This window comes from Phalacrocorax carbo, chromosome 1, assembly GCF_963921805.1.
Source record: "Phalacrocorax carbo chromosome 1, bPhaCar2.1, whole genome shotgun sequence".
Taxonomy (NCBI): domain Eukaryota; kingdom Metazoa; phylum Chordata; class Aves; order Suliformes; family Phalacrocoracidae; genus Phalacrocorax; species Phalacrocorax carbo.
In genome coordinates, this window is record NC_087513.1 from 194,004,884 (window position 1) to 194,023,363 (window position 18,480).

General features: G+C 40.2%; 1 protein-coding gene and 1 long non-coding RNA gene across 9 annotated transcripts in view; one reads left to right on the plus strand and one right to left on the minus strand.

Moving 5' to 3' along the window:
• USPL1 (ubiquitin specific peptidase like 1) lies at positions 1–16,894 on the minus strand. Of its 4 annotated transcripts, XM_064441057.1 has the most exons (9): positions 16,752–16,894; positions 10,983–11,149; positions 10,294–10,422; positions 8,488–9,145; positions 6,144–6,230; positions 5,598–5,727; positions 4,232–4,357; positions 3,405–3,565; positions 1–2,220 (listed from the first exon to the last, which is right to left on the minus strand). In XM_064441057.1, exons 2-9 carry the CDS (start codon positions 11,097–11,099, stop codon positions 329–331), a joined length of 3,300 nt encoding a protein of 1,099 aa, XP_064297127.1. In that variant the 5' UTR covers positions 11,100–11,149; positions 16,752–16,894; the 3' UTR covers positions 1–328. The 4 variants fall into 4 exon arrangements, with proteins under 4 accessions (XP_064297127.1, XP_064297128.1, XP_009507299.1 ...); XM_064441058.1 differs by having other exon boundaries at positions 11,054–16,758; XM_009509004.2 differs by having other exon boundaries at positions 10,983–16,758.
• Positions 16,832–18,480, plus strand: part of LOC135311534 (uncharacterized) — a 23,941-nt gene continuing 22,292 nt past the window's right edge. For 4 of the 5 annotated variants that reach the window (XR_010371175.1, XR_010371172.1, XR_010371176.1 and 1 more), the window contains exons 1-2: positions 16,832–16,982; positions 18,126–18,222. This is a non-coding gene — a long non-coding RNA (uncharacterized LOC135311534). The other variant, XR_010371174.1, reaches the window with a different exon arrangement.

Below are 18,480 nucleotides of genomic sequence, written 5' to 3' on the forward strand. Positions count from 1 at the left end.
TCAAGACAACTGAAGTTTATTATTTCTCAAACTCAGTAGAATATGGATGTTTTCCATATCAAAAGCAGCAAAAAATTAAGACTCACAGGAGCTTTTAATTAAAAATCATCGTATCTGACAGCTAAAATAACTGCTTCTCAGAAAAATAAAATGCATTAAAACCTTATTTGTCTGCTACAATAAAATTTAAGAAAAAAATTACCTTGAATGTAAATTGTTCAAGTACAGCCAGTGTGCAATTAAATTAGTTAGAAAACATAATTTAATAGTGCTTTGTTTCAAAATATACATAATATGGAAAAATACTTAAAACCAAGAAACCGAATATTTACCAAGTTTCAAACAGAGTTTCATCAAAATGAGGTAAATCTATGTCACCTGCCACTGAGCTTGGTGCTGAAATGCAGAACAGGTCTTCAAGGATATCTTCCCTTGTAGGACTTTCAAAAGCAAGTTTTTTCACACTGGGTTTGCTTATTGTATGAAGTTCTGAATTACTGTCCTTTACAGGGCTGTAATAATTGTGGTCCTTGCTTGTCACTGCTGCATTTGGCACACTGGGCTTCTCATCAGGCGCTGTTGTTGCAACACTGCTATCCACCATTTCCATATACATGCACTCATCTTCACTTTTTGGAGCCTCTAAGGAAGCAACAGTTGAAGTCGGGGACAGTAATTCTGCCAGTATTTCATCACCATTACTGTGGCTGGTGCACCTTGATACAGAGTTTGCATTAAATTCAGATTCATTAGATGTGACATCAATCTGATACTGCAGTTCCCTTAAAAAGCTCTGCAACAATTCACTGTCAGTGTGAGGCTCGGGCTGTGACGGGGTGCTTACACCTCCGCTCACAGGTTTTTCATGTTTCATCTGTTCCACTGCTAGCCTATCTAGAGAAGCCAACTTCCGCTTTTTAGCATTCAGTTTTTTTAACAGTTTTAGCCGAAGTTTTTTCGTTTTGTCACTATCCAACTCTTCTGCCTTCCCAGAGTTACAGCTAGGTGAATGGAACTGAGTCACTTTACCTGAGGTACTTCCTGACTTATTCCAGGTTGGACCTTCAATAGTGGTATGACTTGCTGTTGGAAGACGAGTGCTTCGAGAAAATCCTTTGAGATTTGATAAAGTATGAATATTATTACTCTGAGGAACCACTGACTTGGGGGGCTCGGTTTTGTTTGTACCTCTGCTTTGAAATCCACCAAAGTTACTTGCTCCCTTAACTGGCAACCGCACTTCGCTTATTTTTTGCATTGAGGGAGTTTTGCAACTTCTCTCATTCTTGAGAGCTGAGGCACTTGAAGGCATAAAAGAAGTATTCTTGCTTAATAATTTCTTTACCCAGCTTCCTACAAATCCTCTTTTTTGGTCTTTGTGTGAAGGCTGAAAGGAATTACTGGCAGCAGCAGAATTGGCAACCTGAGAATTAACTACAATTTTGCTTGCATCTTTCAAGTCAGGTGATTTTTGCATAATATTCTCTACTGGTGACAACTTCCTGTTTAGCTGTAGTTCTGAATTTAATCCACGTTCTCTATTAGGTAAAATATTGCTGTCATCACTTCTTTGAGCAAGTGATGAGTCAGATGGGTCAGGGTCGTGTTTTTTGGGCACAGGAGTAATATTTGCTGGGTTCAACTCTTCTAGAGGCAAGCAAATGCTGGAATTTTCATATAATGTGCATTTGCTGTTCATAGCTAGTCTAGTTCCAGCAAACTCTCCTGTATATGGAGTGTTAGGTGAAAAAGCTAATTCCCCCTGTTGCGGTGTGCCCATTTCAACAACAAGGCCATTTCCCACCATCTGTCCATTTGACAGCGATTTACCTTCTGCATCAACTTGAATTTCTTTAAGCATTAGTGTTACAAGATCATCATGCGCCAGGTTTTCTAAACCATGACGAACAGTACTTTCACCCTCAGCTACCCACTGCTGTTTCTTATCTGGAGTTCTCACAGAGTCTTCTTTGCGATGTTCTGCAGGTATTTTGTCTACAGGGTTATCAAAACCACAATGCAACACTGTGGAATTTGACTGTACATTATCAGGAGGAAAATCTTCAGTATTTTTACTCTGGAACTGTGAATTCAGTTCTTCTGGCACATGGGATGTTTTCTTTTCCCAGATAACAATATGAATTTCTGAAGGAGGAACTTTAAATGTCTCATGTATCTTGCAATATGGACCCTTTAAATCATCACATTCAAGCCAAGTTCCTGAAAAATAAATAGCAACCAGTGTAGAGACTCAGAGACTTTTAAAATTGAAGTCACTATCCTCAGACACTTGACAAATATTTTTATTAACCCATTCCCCTGATAGGCAGAAAATAAAGGTTTTTTTTTCCTCCATTCTTTATTACATCTGAGAAAACTGGGAGGTTTCCACTGTAAAAAGATCACATACAAGCAGAATTTGCAGTAGTAATATTACAGGTCAGAGTAGGTCAGCCAAAAAAACAAAGCTAAGTTTTTTTTTGTCTGAGCTAATGATGCTGACATGATGTCTGAAAATACCCGCACAGGTCTGAGGGAAGAACAACCTCTCAAATTAAACTTCTCTGCCTTTTCATTGCCTGGGTGGGAGTCATGGGGGTTTAACAGAAACTGCTCATTTTAAGAATCTGCCTCATCAACTGCAAATTGTTCATAGACCATGAGCAAATATTTTACAGCTTTAAGAATTTAAAAATAGATATATATGATGTATAGGATGTTCCTAATCAGGTGCTTTCCTAATTAGCTGTCTCCTCTTCCTCTTTCTTCTTAAACTCTGGAAGTATGATTTAGACAACTTTCACGTTGTCAGAACACTTGATAAGACTGCACTCCATTCTCTCAACAAAAGAATGAGAATCAAATTACCAACTTTTCACCTTCCCTGATTATGGAGTTCCCACTGATGGTACAACCATCATACCATCATAAGTCTCGTTTCTAAAATGGGTTTGTGCCTTCTGCTCCTCAGGTGTAGTAAGGTTCAGAAGTGAAAAGAAACTTCACTAATGCTGATAGCTCCACAGATTCCCTCACTTCCAGCCAAGAATGCATTACTAACTGGCTTCAAAATAACCACTACCATTTGTCCCACGGCTATGCAGAGACTGTATTTTTTAACTTTCTATAAAGTTAGGAGAGGAAACAACTCCACCCAAATAACTTTTGCCAGGGACTACAGTGTAGAACAGAACACTGCTGAACAAATTAGCTAAACCAAACTGAAACTTCACCCTGAATAACAAGTTCCCACAATTATTCACAAACTTTTAATACAAAGTTTAGAATACAGACAAAAGAAATCCTTGTTATTATATATGGTCTGTTGAGACTACTGCAGTAACCCACCAAACAGTATTTGATGTAGAGTCATGAAGTATTATAATAGAATTTATAGTTCTTACCATCTGGATTCAAAGACCAGGTTATGAAGTGCTTCTTATCTGTTTGATACTGAACAATAGCTGTTATTTGGTAGGTGTCTTCTTCAAACCAAAATGAATAGTTCTTCAGGTTGTTATGTGGCAAGCCTTCTACGAAATGGAACATTAATATTGAGGGTACTCTAATAAAGAAACAATAAAGAACCAGTTTATTACAACAAAATAGTGGCAAAAGTTCCTAATGAAAAATCACAAGTAAGGCATCTCAAAGAGTATGTAGTCCTGCCCTTACTATTCTACTGCCACACAAGACTCTTCAGATTGCATGGTAGTCAAGGGATAAGAATACCCCAACTGGATATTCCTTTTTGTTATACATGACGGGGGAAAACCACCACCACATAACGGATTTTGGGAGTGGGGAAAGGTGAGAAAAATAAGAGATGACTGTGCCATAACCACGGTAGGAAAGGACACAGTTCCCAAGCCAAACTAGTAAACAGATGATCAGAAAACAGTTTTATCCACCAACGGCAGGGGTTGTGGAAAGGCTGACACTGGATATCAGTTGTCTATATTTACTACTTGGTAGTAAGTATGTATGACCTGGCTCAGATACATGTGCTGGTCAGCATGTTAAACACTGCTCTACGTTTCGTGTTTATTAAACACTATTTGCCATTTCAGCATTTCAGAATGATCTAAATTCTTAAAAAGTGAGTATTTATCAGAGCTTAAAGTTTAGAATCTCTGTAAAATCAAGATAATGTTTGGCTTTGAAAGTGATATGTTCAATAAGTGTCAGAATTTTATGTATTTTATTTTCAAATTCACGTATTCAAACTTACTTTTCCAAAACCATCTGTCTTCTTTGAGATCTATCACTACAGTTATTACATGGTCCAACATGAATAGCGTTAAGTGGATGCCAATCAGGGATTATATTTGTGAATGTTGTTAGTGTTTTCCTACATCTGGAAACACACACACACAAAAAAAATAGTAAGTTGAGTTGCTGATCAGAAAACAATAAATATACACACTTTACCAGGAGTAAAAAAGCTACAGAAAGGTTATGACAAAGCTAAATTCTATTTATATTCATGCCATTTGTGTGAATTCCACTGTGACTGCATCACATCCAAGTCAGCACTGAATTCAGTTCTGCCAAACAGCATCAGTCACCATTTGTTCTCAGCAGTGCTGTGGCCTTCAGCTTCACATTATTTGCTCTTTCTCCCTTAGCATGTTATCTCTGTTTCCCTTCCAACGTAAGGCAGAGCTTGTACCAGGATCTGCATAATGTACTAGCTAATACAGAATCTCAAGGAGAGAAGGAAGCAGTAACAAGTTACCACAGAATTCATGCTATACAAGGTTTTGTTTTAAAAAAACAGTACATTCGGAGCTGAGATTACACTGAGGTTATATTGTATGAAAACACAATGTACAAGATATTAAAGTGAAATATCGTCAGTTATTCATTCATTAGACACAGAAAGGACTTCCTTTATATTCAGCCTAACCTAGATTTTTCAATTAAAAAAAAACACCCTACAGTATGTAACAACGGCTCTCGAACACATCCTATTAAGCAGGACTACAGATTAGCTGGCAGTGCAAGATAACATTAATCTCATCTCCCTTGGGGATCTAGAATTTTATTGTGTAAACCTAAGAGAGTGGAGAGAAACAGGTATTTTTCAAGTAAAATGAGCTGCCTTCTGAAGGAGTCTTTTTCTGCTGACTCTAAAAGGAGCCTGTATGACTAGCTTGTACCTGCAGCCACATAGAACTAAATCAATTATCAAGAAATTACTTTCCTGTGACACTATCTTAAAAGAGATCAATTATGTGAGCGAATCTCTGATTCTTTGTAATCCAAATGAATATTACAGATATTCTTCAACAGCAAAAGTGTACCCTGCATATATTCTTTAGAACCGCAACAATATCAGAGTGAGCATGACAAGGGACTCACACAGTTACCTTTTATTTCTTTCTTTATTAAGTGATAATGTCATTTCCTAGACATTACACAGAAGTAAACTATTTGCAAACACCAGCCTAAAAAAATGGGATCATGTGAAACTCTACCACCAAGCTTAGGCTGTACAAAACTTGGAGATACGAAATAAAATCAACTATTATATGCAGATTTGAAAAGGTATGATCGAACAATTATATAGAAGCTACTTAAATAAAAAACCTCACCGATCCTGGTACTTGTAGCCACAACATACGCATTCAAACTTCCAGGAAAATGAATGTAAGAATAGTTTCTCAGCTTGTTGATCCTGTTTTAAGAGTAGAGGGAGTGCAAACACTGGACTCTCCTTCTTACCTTCAAAGACAGGGCAGAAAAAAAAGTGTCACTGAGTATTTGAAATCAGCTTTCAGTACTTCAGAAAGGAAGAAGATAAGCTTACCGCTATGATTTTAATTCCAGTTATCCCTTCATGGCTGTATTTCTAATCCTCACAGCAAAGGGATTGATTCATGTTATTAGGTTGTTATCAATGACAATTGCATGACCACAGCACAGTTACATGAACAAAACACATTCTCTAAAACTTCAAAACAAGTCAAGGGACAAAACAGCTCATCACACTGTGAAGTACATGTATGTCGCCAGTAAAAACCAATATATTTGCAAGATGTCTTGTATGCATACATAGATATGTATTTTATGTAGACATACAAGGCTTTACACGTAGAGTTTCCTGAAGTAAACACTGAGATGCTGCACTAATTACTTACCCAATTCACACTTAAGCTGAGGCTGAAGCTGTGTAAACATTCTGCTTCTGATTTCATTGAGATGAGATTCTGCTTTTGGAAGAACATCTAAAGAAAAAAATACATATGCTTTCATATATTTGTGTAACACCCCCACCCTTTCACACATGTGCGTACCCTTAACATGCACACGTTCCCTGCAGGCTAATGCCCTTCATATTGACCTGTATTTGCCTATACACTGTTTGTAAAATAGCCAATGCTCGCCATTAATTGCTTTGAAAATTCAAGAAGAATTTACAGAAGTTATACACATTTTACTGCAGTCCACTGACCAGAAATTACTTGACCTGACTTAATTCATGGCTAAGAGTGCATACCAATAGCTAGATAGTCATGACATTTGAGGATAATTTACCCAGACATAACAAACCCTGACGATTTGGAGATTAATAGCAGATTTTTAAAATCAAAACTGCAAAAATCTGCTTACATGCTTTCTAATGATGTTATAGAATAGCATCATTATGTAATAACATGATAATAACAACATAATAATAAAACATTTAAATATGTTGTTCCAGATTAAATACTAATTTCCTAAGTCAGCCTTTATAATAGTAAAAATTAATTTTTTTAATAGTGCACTTTATATATCTTTGTACGTATTTTAAATTTGCAAGTTGTGTTGTTTATACACAAACACATTCTTTAAGCACAAGCAAGAACATAACTTCTACTACACAATCATGATCATAACCTGCACAAATTAAAGGAAGGATTTAGAACAGCTCTTGAAACTATTTACTACTTATAAAATCTATGTATATAAAAAGAGGTAAAAACATGCTTCTTGCAGCTCTATTGCTTTTGATTGTTTTTACAAACAACTGTGTATAAAAGATGCTGAAGAACCATACAGAAAGGCAGAACAAATACTACACCTATTCTCCGCAACAATACTCTTCATCCAATCCCTTCTCCACTTTTGCCCAAATAAACTAACTTATTTTGCAGCAATTCCTGGAAATGAAAAGGTTTAAGTTATCTCAAACAACACTATATTCCAACACCTAACATCCCCATTTAAGGGCTCTTGCACACCAGTGCTCCTTTGCAAACACAGCACAACAGAGGGGAAAGAAACTCATCTCGGGTCCTGTGCTGGTAGAGGGCTTCCAGCCGAAAACCTAAAATCAAGCAGCCTGACTTTCTGGCAAGCAGAGTATATGAACTACTTCAGAACCTTTTCGGATTCCACCACCCCACCCCCGTCTGCCTCCTCCCCATAAAATAGTAAGTCTTCTCTGCCACAAGGTGGACTAAACAATTTTTGATACACCTATTATTTTTCCCAGGAAAGAGATGACATGCTACAAGTTATCCAATGCTGTTTGGGGACTACAGTCTATATATACAAACACACACTTTTACTGGAATGTCTATTGAAAAAACAATTCATGAAAGCTACCAGCTAACCAGAGATCTGTATTAATTTTCTAACTGATGACCTCTTAGAAGTTCAGACTTATGACACCAATGGATCAGTTCAATAGGACTAAGAAAAACAGATCTTAGTTTGAGAGTCTTAAACTGAATCTACAGCACAGAAAATGACCAAATGCCATACTATAGATCACAGTGACACATCCTCCTCTGACTCCAGCTCTACTGCCTGGAAGGTTGCCCCAGCTGCCCACCACTCCCCGTGCTTGGAGGTTAGAGTCCTCCAACCTGTTAAGCTGCACCTGTGAGTACTCACTAACCCTTTACCAGCCAATATGAACCAAGTTAACATGTTTGACTAATTTTGCCTGAAACAGGTTACGAAGCACTATGATCCACCACACAGCTTGCAGATCCCGGGGGAAGCATTCCTTCAATGAGCACAGCTGGAGCCAGAAGAGAACATATGTTCCCAGCTTCACTATTTTTGGTGGAACAAGGCAACTGCCCATTTGTACAAGGGTATAAACCACAACAGAAATGATTTTGAAGATTAAGATTAGAACAGCATCCTAATACGTTAACCAACAGAGGGGAAAGGAAACAAAGAAAGGCTCAATTACACAGAGAATTTGTGAATTGTTTATGTGGGATACGACAAAAAAATTCCAGAGATGCTTAGTGTTTGATGCTTTCAAAGAGTGCATGTTTGCCCCAAGAAAAACAATTTCAGCTGTTACTGGGATTCTGCTTGATAAAGCACACTACTCTGCAAAGTCATGATAATGAGTTGCAACTCAGTCTTTTGTGATCCTGAAATAGAATGGCTGTGTATTTAAGTACACTGTACTAAATTTTGCATATTTGTGGCGGATCAGATCAGCCTGAATACAAAGAAAGAGTAGCTACATTTACTCACCTTTTACTTTACTCTTTTTACAGGTATTCAGAAGCACAGTTGCTTGATTATATTTTGTTAAGAGTTTCTGGAGTAAACATTTTCCATCATTATATTCTTCTTCTAGAGCAAATTTTAATGTTTCTAAGTGTACCAGTGCTGACAAAATACAATCTAACCAACAAAGATTATGGATGTTTCTCCACTGAAGACATAAATCTGTGTTATTAGTGGAACCTTTATAATCTTTGAGCAAAATTTCAGATGTCATTGAGCAAAGTTCAGAATTTGGCAAGAGTTGTGTTCTGGGACTAGACGTCTTAGGAGGACTTTCTTGAAAGTTGTTGGTGTTGGTGGTTGTTTCAAAATCCACCTTCTGGATGCAGGACTCCACACTGGTATTAGCTTTCTGCTGGTCATTTTGTGACACATCAGGTAGGTTTGACTTGGGAATGCATAAGCTATTCTCAAAGCATGTGACAACAGGGTCTCTATTAATAGTGTGGTCAACATCTACCACATTATTAGTTCTTGCTTTTTTTGGATGTGATTCAACAGGAGAAAAGTCACTGGTATCACACAATTTCCTTTTCTTATGAGTAGATGGAACTTGATGATTTTCGGAATCAGCAGAACTAATTATGCTGTTTAATGGTTTATAACCAAGCGGGTAGATACACTGAAGGAAAGAAAAAAAGTTACAGTGAAATCTACAAAGCAATTTCAGGTGAACAAGAGCTAAAAAAAAAGCACAAACCATACTCTTAAAATGGAATGTAGGACTGCTGTAAAGTGATATTTTAATGAAATACATACATAAAATTCAACATATGTATGACAGGAAGGGTGTTTTATCCAAGCACTGTCTTACAAGCAATTGTGAAGTAAATATATCAGTAGTGATAATCAACACGACTTCTCCAGTAAATGCTTCCAACCCCTGACAGCAACCTAACTTTGCTAAGGAGATTCCTCTTCTCTTATTCTGCTAAATCCATTCCTTTAGGGTACAGAGTTGGCATTATCATCTCTTGCCTGAGAGACTACCAGTGCCAAAACTGGCAGGGTATCTTTCAAGCTAGCCCAGTGCATTACACCAGGTGTTGGTAGGGTCTTTACATATATAGCTATTCTGCAACCAGAATAGAGTCAGATCTGCTACTACCGATCTCCAGAATGATACCATGATTATTTAAAAGTTGGAAGGGATGAGAAAAGCAACTCAGAGACCCATAGCTAGTCTAGTCTCTACTAATTTAAGGGCACCAGTCCATATGAGATTGCTATACCCTCCCCACATACACGAGCGGTAGAGAAGGGAGAGACAGCAAAACCATGGCTAAAATATTAAGCAGCGTAGAAATCCAGCTAAAGTTAAACTTAAAAGGGAAAAAAAAAAAGCATTGTAATTATAATTACAAACCTATTTGCATTATCGAGACTTAAAGAGGGAAAAATGGGAGACTCACATCTCTAAGACTGTGTATTAGTTACACAGATCATCAAATTTCCACCTCGTCTTCTGATTCGTACAAAGATTTTAGTACTATTTGTGTTCCCTTGTTACGTAAGCGAAACTCTCCTCTATCCATTTTAATCTACTCTTTTTAATTCTTTAGGGTAGTTAGCTGTGCCTAAACATTGCATGTACACAGGTTAGTTATGTTTTTGTCTCTATGCAGACAAACATCATCCAGCATATGGACTCAAAGGGGTCCTACTTCAACAGTCTGCTTACCACCAACAAAATCTTAAACTTATAGAGGTATAACTGCTGAAGGTAAATGCCTCTACACAACCAAACAAAACTGTTACTTAGTATAATACCTGAGGATTTTCACAAAGAAAAATGCACTCTTGAAAATTAATGCGGTAAGTCCGTAAAACTTGGATCTGGCCTTTCTCTTTGCAGACTGGACAAAACTCCTGGGCAGTTGTTTCCACAGGATTACAGTTCTACAAAAAAAAAATTAAAAAATGAAAAAGCGCATAAACTTATGAATTTCATACATTATCTGAAGGCAAGACATACATACATACCAAGATAGAAAACCAATGTGCAACTTCTAAATATAATATCTAATACAATATTAAAAAGTAAACTACATTGGTTTTTAAAAATATATTTATAAGATACATATTTGTATGGTAGAGTGTTCTAAATAAATTTAACTTTTGTTTAAATATTCAAATATTTAATAAGGTATCTTTAACAACACTATTATACAACATTTTGTTCTACTTGAACTAAACCAAAAGACACTTATTGCCAGGGACCACAAGCTCAGGTCTTTGAAAGACAAATCAATTTTCATCGGAATGCAAACAGCTGCAAAAATAGTGCCAATAAAAAAAATCATAGGCACAGATTTACTTAGAATAATCTTTCGCCATTGTTATAGATTTCCGTGGAAAATAATTTTGAGATTTTTTTGTAAAATTAAGACCAATTAAAAATCTCTCAAAGCAGAGAAAAATATGAACTTTGCACACATGTAAAACAAGTTTCAACTGACTTTTCCCAAATACCCCACCATATGGAGTGTCGATTTCCCTATACCAGTCCCTTCTCCAATCACTTGCAAACCATTTGTAGTCTTCTGGGTATCCATCATTCTGAGCCACTGGCTCATTTATGTCACTTGTAACAATGTCATGACCACTAAGGATTTTTCAAAGACTCCTGAAAAATAAGAAGCGAATAAAACAATTAAAGAAAAATTAGATTAAATTTTGGGGAAAAAATTATACCAACAATAATGCAGCCTGTATTTTCTGTAAGAATGAAATCAGAAGAGTATTTTCTTAACCAAAACCACTTGTTTTCTAGTGCAAATTACTAACTCAGAACTTTAAAGTAAGTCACATAAAAGATTTGACAGCTTTAGGCCCTGAATTTGCAAGCTTTTTTGTTCTTTGCACTCTACAAGGTCTCACATATTTTCCAAGCGCACTGTACGTTGCAAAAATTTAGATGTCCTGCCTGGGCATCTCAGCTTACTGCATCTGACCCTCAGAAAGAAAAACCTTCTTTAAAAACAGCTACAGTAAGATCCCATAGAGTTATAGATGGCTGCAGAGGAACATTGAGAAAAACAGCCAACCAAAAAAACCCCACTGTTGCATCTTTTAAAACAGTGAATTTAGCACATAATAAACTATTAAAAGTTTATCTGGCAAACGTAACAATTATTAACTACAGAAGGGCATCCTGCTGTTACTGCCACTTTTTGGAAACCTCTCCTCGTGTTATTTTAACAATGTTATAGACTTCCTAGCAAATGAAAGCTCTTCCACAGTATCATTCCTAAATAACTCTATTGCATATCTTACAAGTGACATTGAATATTTCAAATTATTTATCGAATTCAGGGCCAAATTTTGCCTTTCTCACATATCACACATACACACAGACACATCCGTGGAGGACAACTTCAGTATGAACCAGATACACATCAGAAGGCAGCTCCTTAAGCCCATTCCTTCACTGGGTGCTAAGGCCAACTACACCCTGAATCAGCCAGAAAATCACAGAGGTTTAGAACTACAGGGACCCCATTCTGCTCCTGCTGACTTCAGCTAACTAGTATAAATACATATCTCTTTAAGATGCAGGAAGAAGTTAAAGTAAGTTGAATCGCAAAGACATCAGTGTACTATCTTTCCTTCAGCCACAACTGTTCCCTTTTCATTACTTCTACTGAGTAACATCCTCTCACACACCATGATGTCTTTTCAACTCTTTCTTAAACTACAGCACTAACTTAGATTATAGTTCCTTTAGAAAAAAGAAATTTCCCAAGGCATTCTTGGAGACCTGCGTGAATACCAATTCAACCCAAAACCCTTTGTAATACTGGGCAAGGAGAGACCCTACAGAACTGGACAGAATGCTAAAAACCAACAGAGCATGAATAAAAAAAAGCACAGTAGGAAAACATAACAACTCATTTCAAATCAGTCCCCAGTGGCAACTTAAGAGAGGGTCAAAATGAGAGGACAGTGTGTCCTATTGACACTTGCAATGTTTTCAGCTGCACTTTTCAGAACTACCAGGCTGTGGCATGTAAAGACAGTATACCCTGCCTTATAAAGCTAATGGTTGTAATGGAAAGTAAGAACAAAAATATCAACTCATGTGCCTTAGAGCGCAGGTTTAGTTTTCAAAGTAGATTTGGAAGGTGTACAAGAAACAGCATGGTCCTGGGCTCACTCAAGGTAAAAACCAATGAATTAGCTCAAAGTATACAAGCTTGTGGGACTATAAAGAAAAGGCGAGCTCTCCAACTTTTCACACAGTGACAACAGCACTATCACACTGTGACTCCACTCTATTATCACATATTTAGTCTAGCCATGAACTTGATTTTTTTAATAGAAGTTGTGCAGATATCAACCATGCTAAAACACATGACAACTTTACTCTCCATGCTGTAGCTAGTAAGAAAATGCCTCTAACTTACTCAGGGGACTTTTAGTCAATTCCTTGACCTGAAGCAGTCTCAGCTCTCCAGGGTAAATAAAATACACAGATCACATGACTGGAACTCTAGGCAATTTCTCACCACACAAATACAACACACCCTCAGAAACATAGTAACGCTAACAATCTTCAGGGTATTTCTTTCTAAGCATGCTTTGGTTTTATAAAACATATTTATTTCTTTTCAAGTCCCCGTCTTCCCTGCCACCCCTCTCAAAAGGAAAGCAAGCATTTTTTTTAGTTATGTTCTCTGTTCCTTCTGCTCTTCTTTTTAAAGCTTAAATACTGTTCTGAGATGTGCAATACCTCCCCCAACTATAATCACCTAGCAATAGTACTATAGTACTGGAGTCCAAGACTTTCATTGCACTTACGGATATAATAAACATCTAAAAAATTATTCATTGTCCTTTGATTTCAGAGACAAACACAAGCAGCAAATAAAGTGGATCTGCCAGTACTAGATACACAGAGTGGTACCAAGAGGCCTGCCTGTACATTTCAGTATTTGTAACATTATAGTAAGTTATTAGTGATCTTTGCCCAACGTACAAAAATTGGGCATCAGATCAACAGTTCCAAGAAAACCAGCCAATTAAAAGACTGCTGTATAAAGTTGTGAAACAACCCATCATAGCAACGTGTAACATCCACGCTGCAGACAGGAAAGTACACAGGTAGGTGCTTTCAAGCTTACTGGGTCATGTTTTAAACCATTTGTGCTACTTTCCTTCTTTTATCCAGGATACTTGAAAAATGTAATGCAAAATATGCTATGGACCTGGTATAATTACTAAGGTTATGATTATGCTTCCTTGAGTAGCTGAGTTGATCTAACAGCTCTCTGCTGCAGAGTATGAAGCGCTCTCTTCTTTCTCTTCCCCCACCTTCCCTGACAGCTCACATCCTTGCCAGACTTTCCAAAAACTAACTGAACTCACAAAACAGCAGAAAACTCAGTAAAGCACAAGTTCTGCTATTCTAGCGAGTTAAATTGGCCTATGAAAAGGTACGATGAGCTACAGAGCTGACAGGGCAGAAGACAAAAATCAAGGAAAATGCGAAAGATTGGAGACACGTGGGACTGACGGACTGTATTAAATAAGGAACTGGCTGGATGGACACATCCAAAGAGTTGCAATCAACAGCTCAATGTCCTAAGTAGAAACCAGTAATGAGTGGTGTCCCTCAGGAGTCCATACTGGTACCAGTGCTGTTTAATATCTTCATCCATGACATAAGACAGTGGGATCTAGTGCACCCTCAGCAAGTTTGCAGACTACACCAAGCTGAGTGGTGCAGTTCACATGTCTGAGGGATGGGATGCCACCCAGAGGGTCCTGGACAAGCTTGAGGAGTGAGCCCATGGGAACCTCATGGAGTTCAACAAGGCCAAGTGCAAGGTCCTGAACCTGGGTCGGGGCAACCACTGGTATCAATACAGGCTGGGGGATGAAGGGATTGAGAGCAGCTCTGCCAAGAAGGACTTGGGGGTACTGGTGGATGAAAAATTGGCATGACATGGCAATGTGCTCCAATAGCCCAGAAAGCCAACCATATCCTGGGCTGCATCAAAAGAAGCATGGCCAGCAGGTGGAGGGAGGTGATTCTGCCCCTCTACTCTGCTCTGATGAGACCCAACCTGGAGTGCTGCGTCCAGCTCTGGAGCCCTCAGCACAAGAAGGACATGGACCTGCTGGAGCAGGTCCAGAGGAGGGCCACAAAAATGGTCAGAGGGGTAGAACACCTCTCCTCTGAAGAAAGGCTGAGAGAGTTGGGGTTGTTTGGCCCGGAGAAGGGAAGGCTCTGGGAAGACCTTATTGCAGCCTTTTAGTACTTAAAGGGGGCTTATAAGAAAGATGGAGAGACTTTTTACCAGGGCCTGTAGTAACAGCCAAGGTGCAACAGTTTTAAATTTAAAGAGGATAGGTTTAGAATGGTTGTAAGGAAGAAATTCTTTACGATGAGGGCATTGAGACACTGGGACAGGTTGCCCAGAGAGGTTGTAGATGCCCCATCCCTGGAAACATTCAAGGTGAGGCTGGACAGGACTTGGAGGAACCTGATCTAGTGGAAGGTGTCCCTGCCCATGACATGGTGTGGGGCATTCCCCTGGAATGAGATGATCTTTAGAGGTCCCTTCCAACCCAAACCATTGCATGATTCTATGGTAAAAGGGACCTGGACCTTTTGATAATAGCAAGCTGTACCATATGAAACAGTACCTTATAAATAAGTATCAGTTACAAACTGCAGTAAGCAGGTGACAGAACACTGATTATGTTACAGCGAAGAGAACATGTCCTCTTTGTTTAAATGCTAAAGGCACACTAAAAAATTACATTCCTGTAATCCACCTTACAAATATTCTTTCCTTATGAAGGGGATATTCAAAAGATGAAACAAACAAAATTCTGAGGAAAAAAAGTCAGAAAATTTTCCATTGTGTTATTTGTTACTTATCCATTCTTTATACAAGAAGAAATCAGAGTATTAACTTTTTCTTTATCTGAGGTTGTAACTATAAATATTCAAATTGCAGCCCATAAAAAAAAAAATTACAATTTTGGCCACTAAGGGTGTTCGGTTTAGTGCAACTAACAAGACATCCTTGGTGTCACAAAGTAACTCTCTCTACAGCAGGACATATGAGTGCTGGGCAGAACTGCAAATCTCTCTACTGTGGAAGCAAGCACAAATTCCTTTCGTGCAAGAAGCCTGATACAGACTGAGGCAAATAAAGATACAACTCATGAAAGTGTAAAATAAACTAGCATGCAACTTTATTATTCTGCTGTTCTAAAAATGTCTTCTACAGTCAGACTTTTCTTTAACCTCCTTATATGAAATGCTTTGTTGGGTGTACCACAGGGACAAGGACCACATGTTTTGTTAACATTCTGAAAAAAATGTTAGTGTGGGGAAAAAATATAGCCTAAACTAGTGGAGTTTATTATAGCTGCAGCTAAGAGATGCAAGATTTCAGGAAGGGGCTTAGTGTGGGCAGAGCCTCAGCCTCTGACCCAAGGTAGTGGAAATGAGGGACACTAGGTTAGGATGCCAGCTAACCAGCTGCTGCCAGGACTGTGCTGGCCCAGCGTGCCCGTTGCTGCCCTTCCTTCAACATCAAAAGGTGCTCAACTGTTTCACCTAAACCCGTTAAACCCCTTTGATTTTTAATCCAGGAGGATTTTAATCCAGATTTTCGTCCAGGGTGAATCAGATGCTACGGAAAGACTGTAGAAACAAAAAGTGTTTATAGAGGTAATTGTTAGAACATGAGAAAACCGTGTAAGGGGAATATATGGATGCACACACATGCGCTAGTACCTCACCAAGCGCATCTTTTATTAAGCGGCGCTTTCGGCCAGCCGTACCCGGGCGCACGCCTTACCCACGCAGCTACTGACATGAAATACTCAGTCGGCATTTCGGAACCCCTAATGCGACCTCCGCGCCACAGCCCAAAGAACCGGCACCCCCGCGACCAGCCAAAGGACTCGGCGTCGCCCCTCACGGCGACAGCTCACCCGGCCCGCCGGGCCTCGCGGCGGGGAGGCACGGCACGGCACGGCACGGCCCAGGCCAGCCCCGCTCTCACCTGCTGTGTGCCGCCGTGCCTCGGCTCCCCGCGCCGCCGCCACCCCCGGTCCTCGCCGTCCCGCCCCCCGGCGAGGCAAGGGCAGACCTAGACCCGGGCCCGCCATCCCTCCCCTGAGCGGCCTTCCCGCGCGGCCCGCCCCCGCCGCACGTGCGCTCGGCGGGCGCAGGCGCGGACCTTCGCCGCGCGCCCGCTACTCACCGGCCGTTACTTGCCGTTACTCGCTGGCCGTTACTCAGTGGCCGTTACTCGCCGGCCAGTGGCATCAAACGCAACCCCTGCGGCCCCCGCCGCGCAGTTTCCGCCGCGTCCCCGCTGCCGCCATGCCAGGCCGCCCCGCCCCGCCCCGCTCCCGGCAGGCAGCGGAGGCGGAGCCGGCGGCGGGCGGGAGCGGAGCGGGGCTGGGCGGCGGCGGTGCGAGCAGCGCCTGAGGTATTCTCGCCTCCCCTCTGCCCTTCCTCCTCGCCCCTTCACAGGGAGCGGTGGGAGGGGACGGAGCGGGGCCGCGGCCCGCTCGCCTCCGCCAGCTGGAGGGGCGAAGCGCGGTAGCCGGGCTCCGTGCAGCTCGCTGATGGGAGGCGGTAGCCTTGCCCGCCGTAGGCCTGCGGCCCCCGGGCCCCGCAGTGCCCGCCCTGGTAACGGGAGGGATCGCGCTGCCGCCTCACAGCCGCGTTACTCCTGGCAATGCCTTTGCACGTTGCTCGGGAGGATTAACCTGCAATTTACTGAACACCTGCTTAAAACCACGTCCAGGGTGCGGTTTAACCTTGTCCGAGGCTTGGTATCTCGGGTCTCGTCTTTCTTCCTGGCACCGAGACGCTGGTTCTGCCAGTTATGCTTCTTCCGAAGGGCTGTAGTGATGTGCAGGCTCCCTTTTGAAAATCTCTTCTCTAGAGTTTGCCTTGCAGTCGTTTTTGGAGATCTCAGTCTCAAGAGGTTGAGGTGATGTGGGGCACTCGGTCTCAACGAGCATTTCTGCACTAGCAGTCTCAAGCTGAAATAGCTTTTGAGCTTCTGAATCCATATTGGCCTCTTTTCCTCGAGCGTGAGCAGCAAGGAGCTCAACAGCAACGGCATTTAGGTCAGTGCTCTGCTTCAGTTACATCAAGAAGGCTGTCAGCATGGACCGAGCCAGCCAGGTCCCCGGGGCTGGAGGATGGAATGAGTCAGGAAATTGTAGCGATAGCAAGAAAAATGCCTTCTGTCTTATTGCCTGCCACTGCTTCGCTGGCACCTTGCTCTTGGTTGCATTTTTAAAAAGTGTTTAGCATTGTATGATTTGCATTGTGAAATAATCTGTTGATACGATGGCTCCATTGTAACATCCCTAATCTAGCTTTTTGTTGTAGTTATTCCTTTAATTTGAACAGCAGTAGTTTGAAGATTGAATTAATGTTTGAGGGTATTTTGCTTTATTGGAGGAAGTTGTCTGCCTGACTGGAGAAAGATTGTAATGAAACTTGGTAATAATTTTGTAAAGAGTGATGTTGGTTTTTTTTTTAGGTTGATCTTGGGTTATGAGTCATTAGTACTTTTATCGTTGAGAATATATTTTTTTCTGTGTCCTTTCATCAGGAGTGTAAAGTGCTTTTGGGTGTGCTGAGCAGGAGAAGGAACTGACTGGCTTTGCAGCCATTGAGACTGGTGTTTATACATACACATCAAAGGCAGTGTATGTGTTCCATCTCTTCTTCAGTTGCTCTGTTTGGCTGTTAAAACTAGTCAAATAATGCAGTCCACTGAATAATGTTGCTAAGTTTTTTCATTAGGTAGTTGTATGTATGCAGTGATTTTCCTTGTGGCTTTTTAGGACTCGGAGTATTGTAGGCTTAGCCTTATTACTACTTACTTATACATGCAAACACTGTATTTTAACTATGAAAATTAATATATGCTCTATTTATTAATTTCACTAATAAATTTTTAGCTT